Source organism: Argopecten irradians, chromosome 13 (genome assembly GCF_041381155.1).
Source record: "Argopecten irradians isolate NY chromosome 13, Ai_NY, whole genome shotgun sequence".
Classification (NCBI taxonomy): Eukaryota; Metazoa; Mollusca; class Bivalvia; order Pectinida; family Pectinidae; genus Argopecten; species Argopecten irradians.
This window is the reverse complement of record NC_091146.1, coordinates 4,753,141-4,770,121: the sequence shown is the minus strand read 5'-3', so window position 1 is coordinate 4,770,121 and position 16,981 is coordinate 4,753,141. Positions and strand designations below refer to the sequence as shown.

Genomic DNA, 16,981 nt, shown 5'->3' with positions numbered 1-16,981 from the left:
ATGCAATTATAGAAAAATAAAAAAGGATTATATAAATATTTATATACCTTAAGTACGAGTTTACAGACTGGATCTCGTCGACTTGAATCAAACCAACATATAATTCCGTCCAAACCAGCTGTGACGAAATCGCCCCCAACCTCAGAACGAGGCACACAGGCAATTCCACGGAGGTCATCAAAATGTCCCTATAAAACGTACAACGTATTCTAACATCAGACAATATATTTTATTATATTAATGAGAAAACGTAGGTAATATCTATTTTTATCGGCCTACACTTATTGGTTGTAAAATGCCGGAGACGTTTAAGCATGATTGAGCCATTGCAAGGTACGGTAAAGTTCGGTCGTTTCTATATCAGTACAGGAAAGTATAATTGTATGTTTCCATTTGCGATTTTACAATTTCTTTGAGAGGTCCATAGAAAGGGGGAAATCGACCACGTGATACATGTAGTACCTACGGGACACGAAGACGTTATAATCAAGACAAATACAACTGTGTTGCAAATATGTATCCTTTGATTATATATGCCGATCTGAAGTGGCATCTGCTCCGCAACGTAAAATGCCTTCAGCTACACTTACCTCCTACATATATATATGTATATAGTAGCCATATCTATCACACACAAATTAAATTATGTGAGGAATGAAAAACATCGTTTTAGTAAATATGTCATTTTGTAACCGGAATAGGTAAACATTTACTATATGTACACTGTTCGTTCGTTTGACCCATTTAGAAGACATCAACTTATCCTAATTTCAGCCTCTATATGACAGGATGTTGTGTGTTTGTTCCGTATCTTTGGCGGTATGTGTCAGTAAGAGAGCACTATACAAAAGACAAACGTGTCCACTATCGCAATGAGACTCAACACTAATATATCGTTGCTTCCCAATACATACATTCATACAAAGCACATATCATACATGTGAGTCTGTCCATAAACGACTTTGGCTGTTAATAGGACGTTACGCCAATCAAACGACCATGTCCCTCAATGATTAAGGGAAAGGGAATGTTTACTGGAATAGCGAATGACCAAAACACCATTCTCGATATTCCCCTTATCATAGTTTTCGTTTGGTTAAGACCATGACATAACTAAACTGGGAATGAAGAATGCCAGTTTATAAATTGAATACAATGAATATGACTCGCCTGTGTGATGGGTATGGCGTCCAGTGTGACGTCAGCAGTTGGTGTCTGTTTACCGGCGGGGAAGAGTGAGGAGAGCATGGAGTTCATAGTGGTACCAAGAAGTAGGGACTCGTTGTGTATCTGTATCATCCGCACTCCACCCTCCGATCGGGGAATCTGTAATCATACATTAAATTAACTGGTGACTGATATTGGTTATGCCATTGGCGATCCCGCCATTCGAAAAGTGACAGTACTCAAAAGGACAAGCAACAATATGCTATACGCTCAGCATTTGCATTAGACTTGGGCATTGTCGCTCTTTACTATGTAACTCTTTGTTTCGCGCATTGTCGCTCAGCCAAGATCAGCTGTCATAATTACTGGGTTTTACTCACTCTTCATCAACACACTGGACAGATCCACATGCATGTGATGATGCACGACGGAACAATGTATCAGCGATAAGATTCATATAAATGGATGGCAATTTGAAATATATAACACTATAAATAGCAACGAACGTATTATCAAATGTAAACCATACGTATCTGCAATGCATTGGTTGGTACACTATTGCTTGAAATAATCTGAATTGATGTGATTATTTCAATGACATTTCAAGATTATGATATTCATTGTCTTTGCCCTAAATAAAGAATATCAATTTCTGTTCATATTGTTTCATGATTTTTGTAACATAAAAATATTGTGCATTGCTACATGTTGGAACATAATAGCGTTGTTCAACCGTGTAATTTGTTTGAAATTCGGAAAATTAATTCGACTGTTTTGTAATAAGGTTGCGATGTCCTACGTAAAGCTTTAATGATATGATTTTTGAAAGTTCAAGTGCAAAATTATACGTATTGTCTGCTTATTTGATTGATACATTAAAATAGCCATCAACGAGAGTCGTTTAACTCGACTGGCAGATCGAATACGATGTGAAATTAAAAAAGCGATCGAGTGGGAAAACAATCAAAGAAAAGAATCACTCTAAGTATTGAAATTAAATGATAGATATTTAAAGCGCGAAGACATATTTCGCTTTAAGACGCCATGGTGAATTATTCGTTAGTTTGTCTCATATAGGAAAACGATAGCGTCATTACTCTATCAGTACATGATATAAGAACATAACGTTTTTGAGATTAAAACGAAGCTGGTCCAATACCTAAGATCTGGGTCTTGATATGGAATTGACAAAAAACCAATAACTTGCCAACCGAACGCATACCTTTCTAGGGTAATAATCGATGCTGTATATATTAAAAGGCACATTAACATCTCTACACTTTTTCTTGACAACAGATTTGCGTGTCTGGTAATCTTTTTTTCATATGTTCGACGTTTGCGTTTATTATAGTTCGTTTCGGTAACATGGTTTTCAACGCGTTCCTCAGACAATAAGAATTAAGTACCGTATATATGGCACAAGTGTCTGTATCTGTCAGCGCTGTCCAAATAACACATTCCTTAACATTCGAACGGTTACGGACGGAAGTATAATTCGTTTTGATTTACACTCAAGTTTATGATATGTAATATAAAGACAATAGCTTTTTGGATTTCTGAGCCCTGGCAAAAATGATTTAATTTTTCGTCTGGAGTTTTATCAAGTTTATCACAGAATTTATTAATAAAACCTAATTACGAAGAATTTAACGTCAGTTTGCTGCACAAACAAAAAAAGCTCACTGGACCAGGATGACCTTGAATTTTGACGTCACATCAATTGCACAATAATGATAAAGCATGATCTCAGAATGCCCACCACATGTCATACATGTATTACACATATACAAAACATGTGTATAAGCAAAATCAAAGGGTATCAAGTAGATTAATGTATAACTATAATGCGGTTACGTACTATAACGGTATTGACTAAATGACTCTACCTACCTGAAGTGATCCTGCTTGGTCCATCGTTTTGTTCCATGTCCACCAGAAGACCATTCCATCCCGACCCCCGGACAACAACAGGCCCTTGGAGTACAACAACGTAAACACAGGACCCTGGAATTTCATTTTATTCGATTATTCATGCATATATAAAAAAATATTTTATCAGTGTTATCTATAAAAATGATTTTAATTGCAAATATTGTTGCGGTATTCATATTCCGTAGCTATTTGCAACAGACGTTTTGGACTAACATATAAATGCGGTGATGTATTTTCTGTACAAAGTTATAATAGGTATTCTTACGAAAACGCAAGATCGTCACGTTTTTAAATTTTTCATTATTATGTTTGCAATAACATATGACTGCACAAAAATAAGTACGCTTACATTTACATTTCCGGTTTTTTTCCTTTGTTTTAGTCGGTTGTCGCGAAGGAATACATACACCGGAACATTGACTTCCGCAAGTAGTTTTAATGCGCCTCAGATTTAGCCTATTGTTTCTGTATTTTTCTAATTCTTCAATATAAATAATTTGAATGATGTGAGAATATTTAAATATATTTCAGAAACAAATGAGAAATATTGCATCAATGGAATGGAAAGAAACAGGTAATGTTATTGTGGAACTATATTTTGTGTACCTTCTGAACTTGGACAACATATCCCGCCATATTGTTTCGGGACTCCATTAATTGACCGACTGTTACATCAATCGTATAACGTGGAAAAAACGAAGTTTCATTTATATATCGGAACATTAAATTTAAACGAAATAGTCGATTAAAATGTAAATATAAGGAATTAATCTCTTTTTTTGTTTACTGATATGTGAGCTGCATTTGTTGGACAGATATTTTAACATGAAAATGTCTGTCCAACCAACAAATGCTGTTTAAACACCAGTGCACAACAAAAAACAACCCTTAAGTAAATAAGTATCAAGCACAGGTATATATTTCAACAAAGAACGAGTGGGCCACGTAATCTTGTGGATACAAGACAATTAACAATACGCTGTATGTTATAGCTATAACTTACGTCATGTGCATGTTTGATGAAGTTGGTGATTTTGTTGCCCCCGTCGCCCCAGATGTATATGGTGCCGTTTGAGTCGCCTGTGATGAGGTCACCTTTGTCGTTATGTGTGAGACATATAATGAATCTGGCACGTAGGTAAGTCTGGGAGAAGTAAAATGGACTAAAATTAAATCATTCAACACACAAAGTGGGCATACACCGTATCACTATTATAAACAGTGGAAATACCTTATTATAGCAATTTTCTCCTTTCGGTAAAACAAATAAACCCTATTCCAATGTGGTGTTTCAAGGTGATTAGATTTTATGAGCGTTCTGTGCGCAATATTAGTTCTTCAAAGCCACGGTGTCTGTTCATCATATATGACACAGCTATATTTTGTATCTTCGAGTGATCCAACAAGAGTGCCAGTTTTTTCAACCTTATCTGTCATTCCAAAATTTATCATCTGCCTACATGAACACACATTTTTGAATTAAGAGGTACAAACAAGGACATTTTCTAATGTATGGTTTGTGCCCTAATATTTTGGCCCCTAAATCCGCCAATTTTTCAAAACTGTGATTTAGTATTTAAATTGTTGTATTCCAACTCTGCAGTACATCCATGATTTAATCATAATGCATTTTTTCTAATTTTCCGGTTTAATTTGCAATGGTTACTATCTAAAATATGCATAAATATTGAAAATATGGAAAGTTTGATATTTTTTTCTGTTACGTTTCTCTTATATATGAAACCATGGAGTGCATCCTTGAACAAGCTTAACATTTTCTGAGAATATATATCCTCTCTAATATATCTCTAGAAGAAACCCACAGTTCAAATATGTGCTCAGTTGTTCTTAGACAAAAACGTGGTAAATTATGGCATTGCAAGAACCTGAAAAATTAGCGATAAGTACAAATAATCAATTGTAAAAAACTCTATTGGAAGGAATGATGATCTTGTTAGAGCCCTGAGGATGAAACTTTAGTCTGGTCTTTCAGGTATGATTCAGATCAGTACATGTTTTATACAAGACTATTCTTTATATGAATTAATGACATTGATGTCTAGTTGATCCCTATCCATATTGCAAATCCGTCAACATTTTACAGGGCAAATGATTGACCTAATCATAAATTCATACGCTCCATTTTTATTATTATAAAACGGAAGAAAAATAACGAGTCTCAAACTTTACAATATTAAACTTCTCCGAATCTCGTCATTTTAAACTCTCCCGGCGTGTTATCTTCCGATTTCACTTAGCGAAGAAATATAGCTTTTATTATAGCAGGTTCGACTACACATTTTCTGGCTGTCAAATACTCGTTTATCATTTGCAAAACAAAATGCGATAGCCATTTTTCTCAGGAGAATTAAATGATGAGTAACCAATCTACTTTCAATGTTTTAATACAACATTCGAGACACCATATTTCGTTCATACCGTCAGGTGTATCACTGGCAGGTCTCGTTTTTTTAGAAACTATGTTACTTTAAAACCAATCATATTAAAATACATACGTTAAATAGAGGATCTGACCACATCCCGTAAGGGGTCATGTTTTGATGACCTTTGTACCACGTGTACTTCAGACAAAATGCGTTTTCTACACATTCCTAATCAATTTACAACACCATTTCGTCCCAGTATACATATACAATTAGCTTTGCTGTGCTGTTCGGGCGACATGACCTTGCACACGAAAATAATTCTGACATCTTTTTTCAAACTATTTCGTCCCCTTAACGTCACATTCAAGATTCTGGCAGCAACGATTTCATTGACCATTTCTAAAGGTCACTTAAACATGACCCTTAATGTGATGTTGTCAGATCCTCTTATCCAACGCAGTGATTATAAGGATATGTATTTTAATCAGATTGCTTTAAAGGGTACTAACTACGGGAATTGAGTTGAAAATATCACCAAATTTTCGTATATGGAGGATTGACTTGCAGACCCGTTTTCTTTCGCAGGTAGGGCCTTAGAATTGTACCTGCTGCCTCTCTTGCATGATCGTAAAAGGCAACTAAATTTAAGATATTTTCCTAACTGACTTTATCTTTCCTAATGCCTTCTTTGGCACCGCCTCAATTTTGGCCTTGCGCTGAGCGTTCGCCCCTGTGAGGAAGGCTCTGGGTTCTGTCCCCTGGCCAAGACACACCAATGTCTATAAAAGTGGTAGTTTCTGCTCCTACTTAGCGCTCAGCAAACGGGGAGTGGGGCGACTGGTTCGCCCGTTGTCAGTATAATGTGACCGGATGGGGTGTGTTGCTTGGTGTCTCACGCGGCATGCTTCAGGGATATAGCATTATAAAAAGGGCAATAGTTCCACTATACAAGAAGACACAACATGAACATACCGCAGTCTCCCATAACACGCACCTCGCACAACATACACACAACACACTGCATACATGGGAGGCCGTCCTTACATGACAATAGCTGTTAAAAGGACGTTAATTAATCAATCAAACAAACAAACAAAAGAGTTTTCTTTCTAATTGATTTCAAAATAGCGAAAATTATATTAATAAAATTGCAGTAAAACGTCCAGATATGAGAGAAAAATACTCTTTGATACGTGGATATGAATGGTGGGGTTATTCAACCCTCGGTATCAGAAATGTTGTAAGAACCTCGGCGAAGCTCGGGTTATACAACATTTTGTGACCCTCGGGTAGAATATCCCTTTACTTCATGTCCACATATTTGAGAGTATTCGATAATTACATAAGCAGCCGGGATGAATGCACGGTAACGTACCTCAGGGCCCGTTTACAATAACAATTACTCATTGGTTTGGAAATGATATGTGATTAGGGTACATATTTCAATTAATGTCATAATAATCAGTTACTATTTTCAGAAAATAGCTTATGATCCATGAGGACGTCAACATTTCTGTAATATTACGTCCATATTTTTCCAGCCTCCCACGTATTTATTTGCATTGACGGACCAGTTCATATTTAAAAACGTAACTATTCCTTGAAATGATCATGTGCATATGTGGCACGTACACGCTTAATCCACATGGGTACTGACCATTCGACGCTGATTATTACTGCCTTTCATTTCTGAGGTGAATAATTCGTTAATTGCACGAACTAAAACAATCCCATTTAAGGATTGATTAATAAGGTTGTTGCTTGCAATTCATGATTAATGGAACTGATTATCCTGCAAATGAAACGACCTCAGACGCATTTCAGGAACCATTTACACGAGGATAAGAATCCGTTGGGACGGGATTAAAATGGACGGACATGATGGAATTATCCACAAAGGACGGACATGTTGATATTCCGTGGCTCATTTTATTTCTTAATTTTTCCAACATTTGTACTTTGGCAGATGACAAATTACAGACAGCAACCTTCTATCTAATGGGATTTAACAATAACTAATTAACAAATTAACAAATAATAATTATAACGTCAACATATTTCGAAAAACTGTAATGTTAATAACAATGTGGTTAAATATTTGATAAATGTTTGAATTTTATGCAACTTTATCACATAATTTGCCTGATATACAGAGGCTTCGAGCATTAAAGCTGACAATGCAAGTTAAAAAGCATGCATTTGAAATATAAAAAAAATATGATTTTTTGATTTTTTTTTTTTTTTTGTTTTTTTTTTTTTTTTGAAAAATTGTTTCTGAGACATGCCCCAGTTATGACAGTGTCGTATCCAAGGAAGTGGCAGCCAATTTTATTTTTGCTGTGCTTAGTTACTTTCACTGGCCAACCCCCTATATAAAGCATGGGACTAGACACACGTGAGTCATTTCAAACATAACTTGTCTCTTATACACATACCACGATATTGCGAACATCAATGTCAACCTGAAAATAAACACTGCACTCACCTGACAAGGTTTCATTGAAATAATACATGAATGTGTTGTCAGCTAAATCACAAATAATATCCAAAACGAGCTATAGCTAATGAAACACTTCAATATACCCTTGGTATTACACGTACACCGACACGTGTGTGTCCTCGGTACAGTAGTTGTCGCATGTTCGGGACAGGTAGTCACGTGCACATGGTCAGTCGAGTACATCGGTTACGATGATATGTGGACGGTTCATCATTTGGATTTCTATTCATTTGTGTGGAAATTTTATTTTGACAAAACATGTAAATGACAGCTTAGAGGATTTGATGTATTTCGTTTACGTAATATTGGTGATACACAGTGGACAACTGCCAGGTGTGTATGTACGTGTATAGACTGAGCGCACGTGTGTCGATTCACGCGCTTTATATAGAGGTCGGTGAGAGTAGAGCGAAAAACAAAAATGGCTGACCTCGATAGGGAGTTGTCTCATAAACGATTCTTGAAATACAAGTGTGCTTAATTTTTTTAATCTCAATTTATAACTTTTTAACTTGCATTGTCAGCTTTAAGTATTCCTACAGTAATAAACTCGCCAAAACCCGAACAAATAACATCTTTATAGACTATATGTAGACTTTAATTTGAATAACTCAGTAACTAATAAGGCATTAATTTTATTGCTTATTTTTTCAATAAAATAAATTCAGATATACCGCATTGATATCTTAGTCTATATTGGATTTTGGCCAATGACTGTACCGTCTATAAAATTTACCGCAAAAGCGTGGTTTGTTTGTTAAAGTATAGACATTAAACTTTCAAATAAGATAGAAATATATTCTCTTACATTTTTCCCGGTTAAAGCCTAATCTGACACAATCCCTATTTTACTTGCGTGAGTATGATACTTTCCGTACGAGTTACCTCCCCTACGAAAACGTATGGTGAACGTTGGATGATAGATTCTTATATGCAAATTAGCGGCACCAATATTATCCAACATATGTTTATATAAGATTAATTATACGGGCGGTTGGGAGGTCAATTTACATTAGCTAACTATAGCTTGTCTGATACAGCCGTGGTATACAGATATACTTGTGCCATAATCCCCTGGAAACACTACTCAGGTTTTCACTGCATTGTCAGTGAAATATCTCGAGTTTTTACATTCTACTATTATGAGATATAGACGTTGTAAATAGTGTTCCATTACAGGTAGAGTCTAGTGTACCTGAAGGCGTCTCTATAGACGTATTTGACAATGTGTAAGGTATATATCAGGTGTACTTTCGCCATATATTGAGATTTTATTACAAAAACTTTACTCACTTATATTAATTGTAATGTGTAATTGCTACAGTATAGTTACTAGATTGATGTAACAGCATTTGGTTGACTATGAATTCCGTTTCCAATATCTATGTTAATTTGCGTTGTGTACGGCGTATAGTCAATGAAAATAACATCGAGTACGGATTATAGCAGGAAAGGTGTATGGAGTCTATGTAATTGGCTTTTGTTGTTTCAAGACAAATTGATACCCTGTAAAATGAAGGCTTTTATGAAAAAACGCAATGTTTTTTAGCGATCTTTATCCTGAGATTTCCGAATACTAGAATAATAGCCGGGTGGTCTATATCAATTGCTCTACGTCCCAGAGATGCAAGTTCCTGTGAGGATGTGTTGAAAAAATAATTGTCTAATGCTTCATAAACCCAAAAAATATTGAAAAAATGCTTACATTATAGTTTCATAAGCTTAAAGGTAGGTGTAAAATGAACACTAGTTTATATATATACATGTATTGCACGTCAACCTTTACCTTTCTCAACCACATCATGTATTGACATAAAACACCATAACTGTATCACAATAAGCCAGTCGGTAATACTTATTTGCAAGCCTAATGCGGTTTTAAATATAATTCAAATTGTTCTTAATCGTAATCATTATGTTTTAACACAATAATGCACAGTTGCACATGGCAACCTTATTTTAGCTTATTGTTTTCTACCTATGACTTCAAAATCTATTTTTGATTCACAGTATGTTAGTGTATATCCTGTAAATGTTTACACTTTGCTATATTAGCATTTATGTACATTACACTTCAGTGTCTTAACCTATTTTGTGTAACATTTGTGTGACATACAAGTATATGTAATTATTAAGTAATTACCTTTAAATTAAATTTTCTTATTTCTGCTAAATTGTGATAGCTGTTTCCAACTAAATATCATGTATCTATAGCATGCTTGCTATAGTTAAATTGTTGCCTGTCTATATATATTTTACCTGTATGTACTGCGATATTTTCAACATGTTTGTCGCAAGAATAGCAATACAGTGCTAATGTTATTATGTTTCCTTATGTATGCGACTCTAAATAAAACTTCTCGACTCTTGACTCTTGACTCTTGGATAAATAGCGGACGCTAGGTGGAGATACGATCAAGGGACTGTAACACATTGTGTAAGTAAACATCATGACACGTAACCTAAGTATGTTTGTTTGGGTTCCGTGAATGACTTTGTCTTGTCAATTACCACTAAATATGGTTAATAAGGCATATTTAACGGCGAGACGATACAAAATGGTCGCCTTCCCATTAAAATACACTACGGTTAGTTCAATGATAGACTTGTACAAGTTTGTCGAGAAATTACAATACAGATGAAAACATACAAAATATTTGTACGTGTCTACATAGGTATTGATTGACTACATTTAAAATGATATCTGTAACCCCGTAAACATGTAGGTCATGGTAATCACTCTACATAAATTGAGAGTAAAATGAGTTTGATAGTTTTTATTTACAACTTCATGGAATGAAGGCGTTTAGTATGACTCTCGTATATCCGTCTCTCCTATCCAAACAAACCCCACCTTCATTTCATATACCGTATAACCAAACTGAATACTGGAAAGTATTGTTTTTGGCAGGCAGAGGTTCATAGAGAGGTTAATGCCCACTGATTGCGTTTCAGTTTCAAAAGTTTAATATGTGGGCTGGACAATACATGTATATGTTAAATGTATAAAGCAATTTCAAACGTCTACCAAACTTTGTTTTTCGTTGTTATATTTTTTGTATTTTGTTTTGTGCAGAATTTAATACGAAATGAGATCTTCATCATGGGCGTTTAAAATATGGATAAAGTTAACGGTATCGGTTATGGAAAACAAGCAATTTTGTACTGGGGTCTCTGTAGACATCGGCCGGGTATTGCCCGACTATGCCTAATCTGAATTTTGGAATAGTCCATCATACGCTGCATGTTAATCATATGTTTACCATACGCCTAACAAAACTGTATTCCATCTTAAAGCAAACACAAAAAATTTACACAAAGGGAAATAATTATTCTAACCGAGGGACACTGCTTACTCTGTTACCACGGACCTGTTAACGTCAAACCCAGAAAACGTGTATGACGGCAGATTTTATCTATAGCCGAAATTCAATGAGAGTACTCAAATGATTAGTCAAATATGCCCCTGACCTTAATCGTATTGCTGCTTGGTCTGCGGGTTCTATTGAAAGTTTTCATTATGGTTGCTTATTATGATTTTTAAACTTTCAAGGTAAATGTTCTTCACGATGTATACATGTTCCATGCAATTAGCTTGCATTAGATTTTCAGAATGTTGTTGTTTTATGAGATCATGAAACGAATTTTTTTCACGAAGGACATGTTCGTTGTATGTCATCTCAGACTCTCAATCCAACCATTATTAAGATGGATTATGGATAAAAGACCATGTGACGTAATTCAATTTTCACCATTTTGTTGAAACTGGAGTAATTAGATATTTCGACGTATACACATCATAGCTAACAATGACATGACACGGCAGAGGTGAATAACCGTTTATATATCATGTTTCCTATATCAATAAGCCAATGGTTTGGAAAAGAGATTATTGTGTCATATTTCAACTAACGTTAAAATAATATGTTTGCATTTTCAGGTCATAATCCGTGATCAAATATATCTTATAACCCTTTATCCCCAGTTTTGGTAATCAGCTTTCCTATTTACACCAACAGTATAATGACGCAGCGTATATCAAATACATTACTACAACCCAATAATAATCCTGTAGCATAATGCACGCAGCACCTTCGATCATAGCACGTGTACTGCGCGTACTTTATACTATAAATAAATGTCGTCGCATGCAAAGCGATATGACGGGATGTTTTATAGAAAGCTACACTAGATATAATGAAACCATTTAACAGACGTTAACCTTCCTATGCCAGACTTTTTACTTTAAGTCAATCATAGAACTGTTATTGCGATAATATGTTCATATTCCTGACTTTTTGTCGACTTTACTCTTTACAAAAGTATAATTGAATTGTGATTAATGAATGTCCGACATTTGAGTTCATTGCTTAATTAAAATCTACGATTGCAAGAAATCGTGAATTACTTAACTGGTCTCATATTTACAGTTATTAGTAGCACGTGTTAGTCGACCACCTCAGTATAAAGACCATTGTGTTATGAATACCATTATCTTCGTCTTATTTAAAAATATAATGATGATCCATGTCCATTGGGTGGTCGTTAGAGACAGGTTGTACTATACAGTCATTAAATACCATCTAAAAATAAAGATGTTGGTCTTTATACAGAGGTGATCGCAAAGGCAGGCGTCACTGTACAGTTTATACAGACCATTCATAGGACCAAGATGGAATAGTCTTTTAGAATGGTAGTCTATATATATATGAATTCAATGGTGTTGAATTGACCATATGTGACCAACAGAAAGTGGCCTTAATAAGCCGTTGGCATTTATACAGAGGCGGTCGCAAAGGCAGCTGTCACTGTGCAGTTTATCGACCAGCCGAGTGACCAACAAAAATGGTCTTAATAGGCAGGAGTCTTTATACTTTATACTGATCTGTAATAGAAATAATCTGTCAAAGGGGAGGGGGCTGGGGCCGGGACAGATAACTCTACTATAAATCCGCGAAGGGGGCTGGGGCCGGGACAGGAAGCTCTACTCTAAATCCGCGTCTGACTTCTAGCTTACCTCATAGTCATAATAGGTCTTTAAACAGAGGTGGTTGGCAAGACAGGTTTGATCGTAACTGTAAACCATTCATTTTACCTACCTCATAATCAGGCTGTGCTACGGACTGGATTGTACCGATGGTTCTGTACATCTTCCACCACGCTATATGCTCCTTCCCAGTAGTAACCAGTAAGTCGGCATACTTTGGATTGAAATTGATGTCACAGATCACGTCTACGTTGATCTGTAAAATAACAAATACAAAACATGATATCAAAAATTCATCAAATAAAACGATGTTTTGATTACTTCTTCAGGTTTCTATCAGATGACCTTAAAATAACAATAAATCATGAAAAATAGAAAAAATAAAACTCAAATCTAAAATTATGTTTTATTTCTTTATCAGGCTGACATCAGACAGACGACCTAACAAAAACATTACCAATCATGATACCAAGAACAAGAATTTTCCAAAAAAAAAAATAATAATAATAAAAAACAAAAAATGTGTTTTGTATCTCTTCGTAAGATCGATTGACATCTGATGAACTTAAACCCTTGCTAAGTCCCCTGGAAAGTCCCTTTCAGCTTTGCTTGTATACGTATAAGCCGACATGTAAAAAACAAATAGGAACTGAATTTGTGGATGTTTGAAGTTACGACATATCAACAGCTGAAGCCATTAGGGGGTGTTCGTTTTGGTTTTTGTTCTGCTAATGCCATCTTAACATCAAAAGGTATCTAGGGATTTACTCCTACTACGACATACATAGCGATGATACGTATATGTATTGGTCTCACCGGCGGCAACAAGCAAACACTGGGATGAGATGAACATCGATAAAGAAATTTCACTATTAATGTATAAAGGATATTACAAGAGTGATAATTTGCAGTTCTGGAGAGGTAAATCAAATTATTTAAGTTTTGCGAATCCAAAATAATGTAGTCACGAATGTAACATTCTGTTTATCAGATAGCAGATGGAATTATATACAATATTGTATAATATCTTTTTCGTCTCTGTATAGCACAGCAGAAATAAGCTTCGGATTTAATGTCTTCCATTAACTTAGACCATCGTGCGACGTCATATTTTGTTTCTTTTTTTAACGGGAATGACTATATTAATGTCAATATAAGCATTGGTGTCATAATTTTGACATGCATTGGTGTGTGACATCATTGGGTGTTTTAGCATATTAGCATATATATCATGGTGTGCTAACGCGCAACAATTCGCTATGCTAGAACACCAAACCTAAGTATGTTACACACCAATGCATGTCAAAAATATGACAGCCAATGCTTAAATGTCTCTTACGATATCCATGACATGCAGATATGGTCGAGCTGAACAAAGCTGAGCATGGCTGAACGGGATGTCAGTTACATGCATGTAATAGTTATAAACCAATATATAAAAATGCAACATATTTGTATCCTTGTGTCGTGATATGGGGCATTGTATTTTGTCACCAGTATTAGAAGTCTTGGTTGCTTGTATATTCAAAAGACAATAATCAGTTGTGACTTCAAATATCAATGCGCATTTTGATTGTAACGTTTCATCACTCGCCTGTTTAACCCAGCGTAGGTCATGCACGGAAACATAGACATTTGATGGTTTGTGTTGGTGTCTGTCCACGTTATTGTTATAGTGCACAGATTATAATAATGACATAATAGTGCTGTGACAGTTATACAAAGTCTCGGTATTATAGTGGTAGTAAATAGTCATTACAAGATAATTACAAGCTTATTTCCCTCTGTGCGTATATTGACATATGTCAAATGAGTTGCGCGTGGAAAACAAAGCGACCCGACACACCTAATCAGTATGCGGTCGACTAGGGTCTTATTGTATATGTTCATTTATAATACTGTATAGTTATATGATAAAACTGGGATATCTCCTCGTTAATCTTCAATATATACACAAAATATACACGGATTATACTTTCTCGTTTACTTGAATTTGCGTTTCTGCTTATTACGAAGTAAATTAAAGTCCCCGCCTTTTGCTTTTCTTTACTTATACTTCTATAAGAAAACGTATTATAAATTCTGTTTTGATACGATTATGTGTGGCACCATCAAATCAATATTTCCTTTATTACAATTTTGTTCCGTATAATTTTCTAAAAGATGTGAATATATTCTTTTAAATGAAAAGGGAAATCGATTGATAGAAAATCAAACACGATTAAACAAGAAAACAATTAATTGTCGATTAGGGAAAATATTGCTTAGCAACCACATGTACGTTGGATCAGGGTACAATCAGACTACCACTTTAATTACCTTATAGTTTTTATGTCGAATTTCTGTTAAAACCATTTATTTCTCCAGGTCCTATGGTATCCCTTATAGAAACGTTTTAATGTATAGAGCGATTAAGAATAACAATTGTGATGCCGGAAAGCCGTATCACACTCAGTCTTTAGAAACAACTTCATTTCCACGTACACTACTTCCCGATTCTTCGTTAATTTCCACATATTTGTGAATACACTGGCTATCACGAACTGTTAGATATATTTACATTTGGTAATTAAATTTTACTATTATAATTTAATTATTCGAGAACTATTTGAATTCGCGTTTGCTCTCTCTCTCTCACAAAGTTACGAAAAAAATGTATAAAATGACAATGAGGTGGTTTACGGTAGGTTCATATCAGTGGCAAACGAATTCAAAGATGCTGCACCGCCGACACAGCATAAGCGATACTCGTCATTTGGGTAATAAATGGTGTTTAAACGTGAATATAAATATATCAAATAAACACAAAAATAATGTAAAATAATTAATGTTGGTTTTTGGTGCATGCTTAATCAGTATTTCATTCCATATACGACTTAGTGCTGCGGATTTTTTTCATTATTCTTTATATTTTTATATAAAAGTAAAATAAAAAGTTTAAACTTTTCAGTGTGGTAATGGTGTAAAGTAAGCAACTTTTGTAAATGAAGAAAAATACTTATTCATCTGCTCTTGTTTTTGATAGAAAAAAATGCCATTTGTCAGTGTTGGAGCATATTTAACCTTACAGTAATTGTAGCATTTGTGAATTGGCTAACCTCATTGCACTTTCAGATTAAATGCATGATTATTAGGGCGTATTGAATACACGAATTAACAGAGGTCATCCATATAGTTATGGTAGATCCGGAAAATAATGTTTCACACCGCTTTTGGCATGTGTTTATAAGAACAGGAAGTTCATGCTGTTGGTCCAATTTCATCCGCATGGTATCGTGACTACGGCTTTTATCTATATACATTAATAACGTTACTAAAAGATGCTCCACCGCCTGCGAATGGTATTTTGTCTCTACAAAATTAGGACCAGACGAATTAGTATTTTCTTCTTCAGTTACAAATTTTACTCATCATTGCCACCATTGAAAAGTTTGAGCTTCATATTTTACTTAATTAATTGCGTCCCGACAAAATCCATTGCACTATGGCCTATATGGAATAAAGCACTGATTGTGCAGGCAACAAAACCAAAATAAATTATTCATCTAATTTTTTTAGTTAGTTAGACACATATAAACACGAATATATAGTAGTTCTTCCCTTAACTATACAATAGGGTAAATAAACCAAACACATTAAACGCATTGTCACCGCGACGGAGGCACTGACTGTCTTAATATTACAAAATCACCAACATTAGATACATTATATTTTAGTGTATAAATCAGTAATATACTGAATGTACATTCCGTAGGTATTTACTAGTTAACATGAACACAGTTGTCCTTTCTTCATAAATCATCACAACTAAAACTAAAAAAATACCGTGTACTCGCCGCTACCTGAGTTGCCTGAATGACGATCCCCGGTAGGTAGCAGCGACACGTGTATAGCCGTTTTTACGCTCCTAGCACGCCTACCACGTGCAAATACGCGCCAAACTATGGGCGTTGATATATTACGAAGAAAGCGATTTCAACCTAATGCACCAGTCAAGCGGTTGAAATT

General features: G+C 35.1%; 1 protein-coding gene across 3 annotated transcripts in view; it reads right to left on the bottom strand.

Annotated features, from left to right (window-relative positions):
* LOC138305926 (echinoderm microtubule-associated protein-like 1) overlaps positions 1-16,981 on the bottom strand; it is a 60,810-nt gene that overhangs the window by 5,189 nt on the left and 38,640 nt on the right. For all 3 annotated transcript variants that reach the window (XM_069246221.1, XM_069246219.1, XM_069246220.1), the window contains 5 exons: positions 13,086-13,229; positions 4,103-4,243; positions 3,058-3,171; positions 1,171-1,326; positions 48-188 (listed from right to left, as the gene is read on the bottom strand). In XM_069246221.1, coding sequence (XP_069102322.1) covers positions 48-188; positions 1,171-1,326; positions 3,058-3,171; positions 4,103-4,243; positions 13,086-13,229 — 696 coding nt within the window. The remainder of the gene's footprint in view (positions 1-47; positions 189-1,170; positions 1,327-3,057; positions 3,172-4,102; positions 4,244-13,085; positions 13,230-16,981) is intronic.